This window comes from Plectropomus leopardus, chromosome 22, assembly GCF_008729295.1.
Source record: "Plectropomus leopardus isolate mb chromosome 22, YSFRI_Pleo_2.0, whole genome shotgun sequence".
NCBI classification, from domain to species: Eukaryota; Metazoa; Chordata; class Actinopteri; order Perciformes; family Serranidae; genus Plectropomus; species Plectropomus leopardus.
In genome coordinates, this window is record NC_056484.1 from 12069995 (window position 1) to 12082901 (window position 12907).

Here is a 12907-nt window from a genome sequence, read left to right on the forward strand (position 1 = left end):
CCCCAGGAAATGGAGAAGGCGGATTTCTGCCCACACTGCAATTTCCTCCCTCATTTTTTTTTCTTTCTGTCTTTTTTTCCCCTCTCCTCCTCCCTCCTCCTCCTCCTCCTCCTCCTCCTCCTGCTCTCTTCCTCCCCTCTCCCCCCTCAGGACAGAACTCCCTCTGAGTGTGGGGGTTAATGGACGGCTTGTTTTCCAGCACGTGTGTTTAGATAGGCAGGAGGAGAAAGGACGGGCAGAGGTGTTTAAGACTGCGTGCTCCGTGACAAAGACATGTCGCTGTCTGTCTGAGAGTCGATGCCGACTAGCAGCTGCCATAAACTAAACACAGGCGAGAGAAAAAAAAGCGACATTTTCCTGATCTGCAGATGTGCGCGAGTCATGTCCGTGTGAGGAACTGTGTTTGAAATCTGATTAAAACAAAGTAGGACTTCCACATGTCTGCGGATGTGAACTGACCCATCGGTTTACTCGACAGGAAACTCAACGCGGACCTGTTGAGCGTTCTTCCTTTTTCTGCAACAATGCAAAAGAGGAAGTGGGCTGAGGGAGTTTCCTGTGCATCTCATCCAGCCTCAGTGCAACCGCCCAGCCAAGCGCCCCCACAAAACCCCTGAACTTCACACTTGCGAGAAAAAAATAAATAAACTGGTTAAATATTGACAGACGCGTGGACAAAGCAGCTCAGGGTTACTCTTTGAACATTGAGCCTATCTGTTGGCACGTCTCCAACCCCGCCTGCTCAATGATTGGTTAAGCACCTGCAGACTGTTTGCTTTTCACTCCGTCTTCTCTCTTAGTTCAATTAACACCGGAAAGTTCAGGTAGTGTCAAACGCTGACCAGTTAAATCTAGCACCTATAACTGCCTCTCTCAATTATATGGTCTGAGGAAAAGTGGAAAAGTTGTCCTAGTCTTAATACCATTACATTTTTAGTTTGTTCTGAGTCAAAGCAGCCAGCTCGCTCAGCAGAGCGTGGTCACCCGAGCTGATCACTGCCACTCGATACAATTCTTAATTCCAGCAGATGCGCTGCAGTGTGTTACATTAGTGTCCCAGAAGCTACAAAATATATGTGCCTCTATCTTTGAGAAGCCGTAGCACGTTGATTATAACAGCAGGAATTTTCCTGCAATCAGGCACTGTATATGAAATATAGATACAAAATAATTGTGAGGATGAATGTGTTTTTTATTGCTAAAACACAGGGAGAAATCTTCGATCTATGTCATTTATATATGGACTTTGAACTGTATTAACTTTATCTGTAGGCTGCAGCTCAACAAAACAGGAAATGATGACAATTAACACAACTAAAACCATGCAATTGCATATACCCCGGCCCTTTCCCACCAAAATTAGTGCATACAGTCTAAAAATAGGCTACAGACTGCTCTTACATTGCAAGTAGAGCAGAGCTTGACACAGCTCTGCAGCAGACGAGTGTGCCTTTTGTGTGTGTGTGTGTGTATGTGTGTGTGTGTGTTTTGTCTGTGCAGCAGAAAGCAGCATAGATGGAGGTCTGTGAAGTCTTTACAGTGGTTACTTCTCTCAAAACTCGGTCAATGTCGGGTCGTCAGTTGTTACCGTTTTAGCAGTGTGTTGCGGCCAGACCTGATCTGATCAGGAAACAACAACACATCATCGAAACAACAATTAACAGCTACTGGGGGGGAAAGAACTCAAGATTTCTGCCTGTGGTGCGTTCGCACACTCGCAGGCACGCAAGAATTCAGAGAGGGGACACAATTATAAAAACAAAAATCACACACAAAAAAAGGAATTTTGCAGACTATCCCCCTCCCCAATTCGTTGGCTTGTTTTAAAGCATGACTCTGCAACTTTTGCTGAACTATTGTGAAAGAAGTGTAAATGCATTGGTGCAACAATAGCTCAAGAGAAAAAAAATCATCATGTCAGCCAAATGAGTACATAATGTCAACAATATCAACCTGAAGTTTTCTAACATTATCTGATATCAGTCATTTTTGATAACAAGGTTATCAAAAAGTTTATCTGTGTAAATTTAACTTTTCCATTACAGGAGAGAGAATAAGTTATTTCTACATTCAAAAGTTACGTAGTCCCACTTTATAGTTATTTCTGTAAGCCAATTTTAAAAACCTGCACAGTTGCACCAAGAGCTCATTGTTCTGTCCATTGTTCTGCATTTTAATCTTTTCAATATTTTTACGAAATTAAATTTACAACTAATTTTAAAGTAACCAAAACTGAAGAAAAAACAGCTGACATCAACCATTTCGGGATAGGGACAATTTTGCTAAATACTTATTGTAACATAAAACATGATTATTTTTTTTAGAGCTGTTATTGCAAAAGGTATTCAGTAAAGCATAATTGAAAAAAGGAACTGATGTTACCAGTGATTTTGAGTTTTTACAATGCAATGTCGGAAATAAGATTATTAAAGTCCTATCTCCAATGTCTTTGCATTTTTAAGACTTTTTGAAAGTTTGATTTAAGATATTTTGATACTTCTTAAGGCTTTATTTTTTGATAAATTAATTCAGTGCCTATGAAGAATTTTTAATGACCTGCAGGAACGCTGTTTATCACTATTTTTCAGTCTCTGGCACAGGACGATGATTTAACCCAGCCTAGCACACTCTGATTGGCTCACTTGCTTTTCAACTGGGGAACGGCCTTCACTCAAAACCTAACCTAACAAAATCTGAGAGTGTGGGAAACAATGCAGACCTAAATCTTTTCCAAAATGCGAAAAATTTCACTGCCTTTATTTTCCCCATCAATCAATTATTCATAGTGCATTCGCAAGTAAGGACAAATTCACCGTGCTGATGGGTTTAAGGAGGCTCAAGGACGTCTCATTCAATGGTCAAAAGAAATGTAAAGTAAATGTCTTGTTTAATAAATGGGTTTATTGAAAACATAATCCTTGAAGAAGAAAACATGCATAAATAGATTCATTTAAACATCGGGCCAAACATAATTCTGCTCTGTTTGGCTTTCTAACCATGACCAGCTTCATCTATGTCCCACACTTGAGGATTTTGTCTCTAAGTGGTTGGTATTATGTTCTTAACCCTAATAAAACGTTCAGGTGTCTTGGCCCCTGTACCTTAGCCCACTTCTTCAACCTATCAGTGTGTTCTCCTCCTATGATTCCCCTGTGTGTTCCCCGCGCCACATTATCTGCTGTGTGACTGCTGGTTGTTCCAGTGCAGCAGGTCTGTCAGTTCTGGTCCAGTGGAAGCGTGTACGGTTCAGGTGTTTGACCCCGGATCTGCTTCAACACCTCCCAGCTGAGAGGTCCAGCACTCAAGCAGTGATAATAATGTGTGTGTGTGTGTGTGTGTGTGTGTGTCGTCATAATAGGGTGTGACATGGTTTTGACTTTTAACCCCTTGAAAACCGAGCAAATTGGCTGTATTTCTTTCAAAAATATGACAAGAAAGCGATGAGCAATAAAACAAGAAGTTTGCAAGAAAGTTGTAAAACATACAAGAAAATGAGTTAAAATTTTGTATAATAAATTTTGTAGAATAAATAAAGAAATAAATATTTTAAGAAATGACAGGAAAAAAAACACTTAAAAATTACAATAGTTATGTAATATAATTTAAAATCTTTAGTTAGTAATTAGTTAGTAGTTAGATTATACATAAAGTTTTTACTTACTTACTACATAAAGGTTGAACTACTTGTGAAAGGCATCTGAAAGCAGCACAAGAAAAGTGATGTCGCTCAAGGTTTCAAAGGTTTAAAATGATCACCCACTACGTTTGTATTCATGCATGATGCCTGTTGTCTAAACTCTCTTATATCATCACTTGCAGAAACTGAATCGACAGAAAATCCGAAGATGTTACAGTCCCTGCCCACACGGTTTGATTGACAGGTGGGATGAGACGAATAAACTCGACTTCCCAGATTAACACAACCAAACAAACATTTACAGATGCTAAAAACACAACAAAAATCAATGTCTTCTGTTCAAATGACCGACTGATCAATGCGTGTAGGAGTCACTGCTCATCTGTGTGTGTGTGTGTGTGTGTGTGTGTGTGAGACAGAGAGTGTGTGTGACTCACGCAGGTGCGCAGGCAGCCTGGCAGGCTTGTCCTCCATTCGGCTGGCTGGCCTCGCGGCGGGAGCATGGACGGGGGAGGAAGTGGAGTTTGGCAGCGGGTTCGCGGAAGGACTGAAAGAGCTCCTCTCCTGCTATGAATAGACACAGAGACACAAAGCATGGCTCACAAAGCTCCACAACGCACCGGCCCTGAACCCAAACAGCCCCACGCCAACTCGCCTCACCTCACCGTGCACCCACAACATCGGCTAGCCTTGGCCTCATCTCTGCACACAGAGGAGTATGTCCTTCTGATAAACTGTCAGGCTGTGCACGCACATTCTGGAGACGCACATATCCAAAATGCCACACATGCTTCAGCACGTGTTGCTTTGCAGTTTAGTTAAGTCCTAAACCAACCAAAGCTATTTTTGTTGAGATCAGCATCTTCAAGATGCATGAAGATGCTGCTCCGAAACAGCACAGCTGGATTTTCATCATCAATCATTTTCTCTATAAAATGTCAGAAAATCGTAAAGCATTTCCATCACAGTTTCGAAGAGCACAGGGGCCTGTTATTGTTTGATGTTTTTGCCTAATACACAGTCTACAGCTGTGGTGGGCAATATATCGATATCGATTGTAATCGTGACATGAGAACATATCGACTTACATTCTCGATATCGTAAGTGTTATACAGTGATAGCATTTTTTCTGAACTTACCAGACTGTTCTAGGTACTCTATCATTGGCTTTTACCCACTTAGTTATAAGATCAACATTACTGATGATTATTTATCAAAAACTGAATCGTTTAAATATTTTGTAAAAGCACCAAAAGTCAACCTTACAGTTTTGTCGCAATATTGATATTGCTGTATTTGGTCAAAGATATTTTACCCACATCGCTGAGTCCTAGTAACAACTTATTACCTTTCACTTTAACTTTAAATGACAGATTTCGTATCTTTTGTTTGAATAAAATAGGTAAAGTGAATAATGTCATATAATCTCCCAGCGTTTGTCCACAGTCCAGCCCCTCTGAATGTTACACCTACAACATAATGACAAAGAGACACAGCAAATGCTCACATTTTTGTTTCATTTTTGTTTTTCATTATGACTTGATTAACCAAAATGTTGTCATTATTTTCATTTTATCTAGAGCTGAAACTATTTGACAGAAAATCCTTCCGAAATTACTAGGGCTGAGCAATATGGAGAAAATCAAATATCACAATGTTTTTTACCAAATAACTCAATCTTGATATTGCAACAATATTGTGGGAAGACTATTTATACGTTCAGAAAATAATTTTAAGAGATTTTGGATAAATAATCATCACTCATACGGATATAATGAATTGTATAAATAATGGAACAGTGCGGTAGGTAAAGTAAATTAAATAATTTTACTGTATTGCAGCCTTAAAAACCTGGAAAAGACAACATTTCAAATATTTTGATATCCAAAATCTAAAACAATAATTGGTCTCACATCACAGTATTAATATAATATTGATATATTGTGCTGCTTTAGCAGTTACTTTGATATCCATTTTATTCATATTGTTTTCCATGAACAAACGTCAAACACTTGCTGGTTCCAACTTCTCAGTTATGAGAATTTGCCACTTTATTTATCTTACATTAAACTAAAGATTATTAGGTATAGGACTGTAGGTATTTAACAAAAAAAATAAAATAAAATTTCATGACATCACCCTCATGGGCATTTTTTACTTTTCTCTGACATTTTACGGCCTCAACAATTAATACAAATAACAATTATTTACATTGTCGATTAATCAGTTGATTATTTTCTCAAATGATTTATTAGTTGTTTGGTCTATAAAATGTCCAAAAATTTCATAGAGAAGTAAAGACACCCAACCACACATAAGAAGCTAAAATCACAGAATTTGGACTTTTGTTTCTCAAATGAAGTATTTAAAACAATTTATCAATGATCAAATTAGTTGGTGATTTATTTAGGGGGTCGAAAACTAATCAGTGAGTCTTTGCAGCTCTTGAATAAAGCTACAGGTGTGTCAAAGTTACCCTGAGTAGTAATTACAAAATAGGGATTATTTTTAATCTTGTCATGGAAAACGGTTTATTTTAAGATCCAGGATCATCTGAATTTAAAAGTGAATATTTTAGAAGGTGTTTTATCCAGATGTTTCATTTCAGGGTGGCAAATAGAAACTGCAGCATGTCTGTATTTTGGTTCCTTGAAGCAAAAACAACAGGACAAATGCAATCCCATTTTCTTAATGAGCCCATACAGGCCAAGTGTGGTAAAAAAACAATAACCAAAAGTAATTGTATCTCTTTATTATTTCTTCCCAATTTTCTTTGCCACAGAGACACCTGTTACCCCAAGGCACAAACCAAAGAGCACAAACGTGAGCAGCCGTCCATGTCTGGACTGTGGATATTCAGGTGAGTATTTAAATGTTGTTAAGAACATAAATCCAAAACTTAAAATCACATCAGATTTTTTTTAGAATTGAAAAAAGTTTCAGTCATTTCCTTTGAAAAGGGGCGAATATTCACTGATTTCAGTTTACTAAATGTGAACGTTGCAGCATATTTCAGTTTTATATGGTTCTAAATGAGATTTCTTTCATAGTCTGACTGTCAGTCGGAGAAGACTATCAATTTGGATATGTCAGTTGGGCTCTGGGACATTGTGACAAGCATTTTTCACTGTGTTTAGACCACTGTTATAAGAATAAACAAATAATGATTCAGAGAAATAATCTGCTTATTTTTCCACAAGAAAAGCAGTTGTTAGTTGCAGCCCTCTCCTGAATACTCTGACATTTTAGGTTCTCTCGCTCTGCTATTGTACTCTTCTTGAATCTAGGTTAAGGTATGAGGTTTTCCACTTTGTGGTCCTTCTCTGTTGACTGGTTTCCTATCCTGAAAATGAGGGCAGAGCATGAAGCTTCTTTAGTTTCTTGGGGAAATGAAGCTCAGTTTTTGCTGCTTCTCCCTCCAGTTTCAGCCTGCTGTCACCACCCAGCCACTCTGAGACCTGCACACCAACCGTATGCACCAGGAATTTCCTGTGGAAGCCAAGCAATAATCTTTCAGTCTTCTATTTCCTCCTCCTAGAGGCGAAAGCTTCTCCCCTGTCCACTTTCTTAAAATGCACTTGTTTAGAAAAAGGTCATGTTAGTGGAAAAGGGACAGGGCAGTTTGGACAGATATGATCGAGATGGTGCATTGGTGACAGAGCTGTGCTGCAGTATGAAGGTGAAGGGGAGTCGTGTCGACCGGAGCCTATGGTGGAAAACTTCTCAGAGTGGAGTGCTGATCACTCTCCAGCACGCAATCTAACAGTGACATCAGACTAAGCAATGAGAAGACATCCCTCATTACACTATAATACACTGTCATCGAACAGCTTGCAGGTTGACCTTGACTTTCAAATAATATTTGTATAATGATCCTATTAGGGCTTAAATTAACAATTATATAAACAATAAACCTGTCGAACAATTGTTTGATTTACCAAAGGTCAAAAAAAAAGAATTGCAAGTTCTGAGAGCCCAAAGTGACACCTCCAGCTGTTTGTCTGAGTAAAAGTCCAAAACCCAAATGTTTCGAACTGAAAACACAAAACAACAAATCCTGACATTTGACAAACCAGAGCAATTGAATGTTTGTCTTTTTGGCATCATGGCACGATGAAAACAATGTGTCAGTTAGAAAAATTGTTGCTGATTAATTGTCTAATTTTTCAGCTCTTGTTCTTGTTTAGAGGTGCGCAATTAATTGAAATATTACTTAATTGCAATGTGGCCAAGTGCAATACACAAAAAGCAGGAACTGAAATGTTTTTGATAAAGGTAAATGTGTCGCAACATATCAGTATTAATAAAGCTTTGCGGCGCTACAGATATGGCCGGCCTACAAATCATATTCCACATGAGAGGACCTGCTTTTTGTTACAGACAGCAAAACTCAAACCATGAAAATTAAATGCAAAAATGACCATTCCCGCCAAAACAGTGATGCAATCTCAATGTCTATCAAAATCAAGATAATATGATTTTTTTGCATATCTTGCTGCTCTAGTTCCTTTTGGGACTCGGGTCAAGTCTGTGCTGTCGATGATTACCTCTTTAATCTCTCACAATCTTTTTTTCTTCCTGGGGCTGCAACTATAGATTATTTTCATTACTGATTAATGAACATTCTTAACATGTCAAACATTATGACACATCATGAGCACAAAGTGTCTTCAGATTGTTTACACAGTGTGATCTTCAGCCACAAAAGCCAAAATATCCACTTAACAATGATTGTTTCTTTGAAAAAAATCAAGGCTGCAATAAGTGCATATTTTTCTTATAGATGAATATATTGTTCTTTTGTGTTAATCAACTGAACATTTAGTCTATAACATGTTAAAAATTACAGGTGGAAATCACCAGAAGCCCCACAATACAAAATTATCACAATACTTAAGTTACAATATGATTTTATCACAATACTTAAGCTACTATACAACATTATCATATCCCTTAAGATAGGATATAAAATTATCACGATACTTAAGTTGCAATACAATATTATCACAAAACTTAAGTTACTGTAGAACATCACTGCGATTTTAAAAATTTTGCTAAATGCTGTGTATTGAGATAGCATATAACACAAAATATTGAGCTATTTATTATATATTATTTACTACTTTCTTCTTCAAAGGTTTGTCAGCATCTGTTTTATGTAATAGGAGATTAAGTTTTCAGTATTTTTATTGGAACCATGTATCTATTCTTAGACTTAGGCTAATTAAAAAATTGTTACTTGACTGTGTTTATTAATAGATTATTGCAAAATGTTGCAAAAATATGTCGTAACTATTCTTTCCACACATATATATATATATATATATATATATATATATATATATATATATATAGTTGATTTTATTTTTCTAGTAGACCCCCAAAGTTTGATTTGTATTTGCAATATTAATAACTTTTACAAGCTTAAAAAATTCGATTCCTGACCTGCTATAATATCGCGATACTAAGCTTTATTGATCCCCCCGCCTGTAATATAAAAAATTACAATTCTCTACAGACCCAAACCCCAAAATATTATTATATTATTATATAAATAAATAGAAGCAAATCGTCATACGCTAGATTTTGCAAAAGTTAGACTTTTTTCCCCTCAGTAATCGATTATCAAAAAGTTGACCATTCATTTTCTGTCCACCACTAATACGCTAAGTTCTAACACAACAATTTGAGCATTTATGTATTTTTATAAACGGTCACTTAAATTGCAGCAAACTGAGTCAATGGTAGGCCTCCTATCCCATTACGGTATGTGTATTGTTAATAACAGGCCTGTTCAACAGTGAGTTTAACAGCTCCTCTTTATGACCCCCACTGTTTTGTTGTGACTGCACGAGAATCCTCTTAAACGCTTTCTCGCGGATGCTCCAGCCAGCGCTCGCGCTTATAAACGTGTTATTCGCGGGTAACAACGTGCTCGCTCGCCCACCGGCTTCGGTCACTTTTTGAGGCGGTAAATGAAACGGTCTTTTTCTGTTTGTTTAAGCGTGTCACACACAGTCACGACTTCTTCCCATCAGCAGAGTGGAGGCGAACTGAAAGCGTGGAGCCGCGAGCAACAGATGACTAGCAAAACAAACGAGCTGAATGGCGCTACGGCTCGCGAGCTCTGTTTTTAGGGGAGATATAAATCCCTGCAGAGAGTATCCTACCATGGGCACACTATGAGGGATTACATAGAAAAGGCAAACAAAGAAGACTGTGTTACCTTGTTCGCAGCGGAGGAGGATTCAGACATTATCTCCCGTCAACTTCTCTCCCTCTCCTTCCACTTTTCCGTTGTGCCCTCTTCTTTATCTCCTTCCTTTTCCTCTGGAAACCCACACAGCAGCAGCAGCAGTCTGACTGCTCGGCTTGTTGTTTGTGCGAGAAGTTGTTTTTTTTGCATATAGGCTGCTTTTTCTTGTTTATCTGCTGGCCGGCTCCATAGCGCGGCTGTCGGTGTGAAAACTTCTTTTGTCTGCGTGTGTTTTCCCTTCATAGGTCGGCAGCGTGCTGGTTAATAATCCCTTCCTGGAAGAGCAAGTCTCTCTCTCTCTCTCTCTCTCTCTCTCTCTCTCTCTCTCTCTCTCTCTCTCTCTCTCTCTCTCTCTCTCTCTCTCTCTCTCTCTCTCTCATTGATCTGGATGTGTGTAAAACGGCGAAATGACGTGAATTCCCAGCATTGAGCCTTGCCCCCTTTTAAAGGGAAACCCGAAGCAGGAAATCGCAGCAGCAGGTCGCAGTTTGCAGAGGCCGAGAGACATACTGACAGACAATCTGCTTTTTCTATTTCTTTCTCTCTGTCTCTCTCTCTTTTTTTTTAATCAAAGCTTCATGCAAATGTGGTTATACACAACAGGCTAAACCGCCATGCATTAATTACAAAGCATGCAGAGCAAAAAGCAACACCAAAAGTGTAGCTAAAAGATAAGATAAAGACATATCAGCCTGCATGATACAAGAGCTTCATATGAAACACATTTCTTAGTAATTACAGCCTGCACATCTAATGATCATGATATTAAATATTGCATAACGCCTATTATTTACCAACTCCAAAGTCAATCATTGACTTTCACTCTGGAAATATAATACAAAACCTCTATCATACAAAAAAAGCATAGGCCTCTAAAGGAATACTACATGAAAACAAGGAAACAATAAGAGAAAGAAAGATCATGCAGAAGTGATTTTAGATTAGAGCTTTGTTTGGTGCCATGTATATATATATATATATATATATATATATATATACACTGTATGTATGGGCAAGAAGATGTTTTTTGCATATAGGCTGCTTTTTCTTGTTTATCTGCTGACTAGCTCCATAGCACAGCTGTTGGTGTGAAAACTTCTTTCGTCTGCTGTGTTTACGTGTGTTTACATTAAATATATATATATATATATATATATATATATATATATATATAATAACTAAGGATAATCTAAATAGCCTGCAAAGCTACACAGTGTCTATGTTTGCAAGACAACAATTTCTGGGTCCAGTTTAGGAAGAAGGTTGTTGTTTAGGTTAAAACTTCAGGTTTGAACTGTTGACTGTGAACTTGTAAGCCAACTGTCCCTGAATGCACCTTTTGGTTCAAGTCCTTTTTTGGCTTTTCCTTTATTTTATCAGATTGAGTGTGAAAGCGGGAGAAAGAGGAGATGACTTGCTGCAAAGAGCCGCAGGCAGCAGTTGACATTTTTGATCTAAATTTGGTACTTTTACCTTGTTATTGTTATGGTAAGGATATGATTGGTTATACCATATTTGCCCACCCCTTTACCAGCAATTGAAGTGGCACCAAACTGTGGCTCCAGTGCCAAATTTGAATGTAGTCACTGGTGTTATATGCTTCCTTTCTTTTATAGTTTCCTTGTATGAAAAAAGGAAATTAATTTTAAACAGCACTGATACTCAATTTATGGCCTGTGGGCAAAATCTTGCCTGCCATAGTCTGCCTGTTGGCCCGCCGACCATTTTTTAATTCACAATGAAAATAAATTGATTTACACTGGGATTTTGTTTTGTTTTTTTGCACCTTGAATGTAAAAAAGGTGCCAAATTGCCATAATAGAGCATTTTTATGAAAGACAGATAAAAACAATAAATAGAAAGTGCCACTGGTGGACACACCTGACCTGTGCAGGCGTGCTGCAACTAATTGAGGACAGCAATCATTAAAAGGTTGAAAGGAGGCAATTCATTTATTGTACTGAGCTCAGCCCCTGAAGTCATTAAATCCTAGAATCACCCCTGGTTGTGTAACTGGAGGTGCTCATACAAAAACAGAGCTAAAAGAAGAGTTAATACCAGACTAACATTCATCAAGCAGATAGTCATGCCACTCCAAATGACTGCTCTACAGGTGTAGGTAATCACATCCAGTTGGTACGACTTATAAAGTTTACAACTGTAGTTGTTGATAATATGCAGATACAGTCTGTTCTATTGCCCCCAAGTGGCCAAAAATATTTTAACACTGCTTTAAATAGATTTAACTGCTGCACAATAAGTCATTTCCATAGAAACAACTTTACTGGCACAGGTCTCCCCTCACAGATGGTGCACAGTGCTAAATTATGAGTAACAAATTAAAGGGAAAACAATAAAAATGTCTTTGTTATGTGTCAGCTCACCATGAGACTCCAGAACATCTTCAGTACTCTGTAGCACGTTATCTCTAAATCTGTAAAACTGCACTGGAGTAACAGTCTATTCTTCAAAAAGAGATTCCCTTATTTAGTGTTTTTAATGATGATGGAGGGAAAATAATCTCTAAAATCTCCCACAGGTGTTTGACTCAGTTGAGATCTGGTGACTAAAGATGATTAGTGCCCTGTATAGAAGCATCTGACATGTGGAAAATGTCCTCAGTCTGGACACAAGGATTCCTCTTGAATTTGTTTTTAGTTTGCAAACAGAAAAAGAAAGTTCTTGTTCTTCCAGGTTGATGAAACATTAAGCTGTATAGTTTCTGGTGGCAGCAGATGGTGTTAAAGATCATGGAGAAATCACTTCCAACATGTACTGTGTGTTCTCATAAGGGAGAGGGAGGGGGACAGGAAGCAATGAGGCTGATGGGAAATGTGCTGCGAGCTGAGGGATGATAAACGTTCATCTCCTGATGCAGAAGACAGCCCTTGTAAATAATTTGACTTGCATGCTTTATGTTATTTCATTTATTTATTTCTTACATTTAACCACTACACAAGTCAATCAAAATTAAGAACAAAATCAAAACACTACATTGAATTTTTGCCTTTGCA

General features: G+C 38.0%; 1 protein-coding gene across 1 annotated transcript in view; it reads right to left on the bottom strand.

The window, feature by feature from the left end:
- LOC121961173 (transcription factor ETV6-like) overlaps positions 1-10197 on the bottom strand; it is a 33039-nt gene extending 22842 nt beyond the window's left edge. The window contains 2 exon segments of the mRNA XM_042511051.1: positions 4075-4204; positions 9864-10197. Coding sequence (XP_042366985.1) covers positions 4075-4204; positions 9864-9893 — 160 coding nt within the window. The 5' untranslated portion in view covers positions 9894-10197.
- Between the last annotated feature and the right edge of the window lie 2710 nt (positions 10198-12907).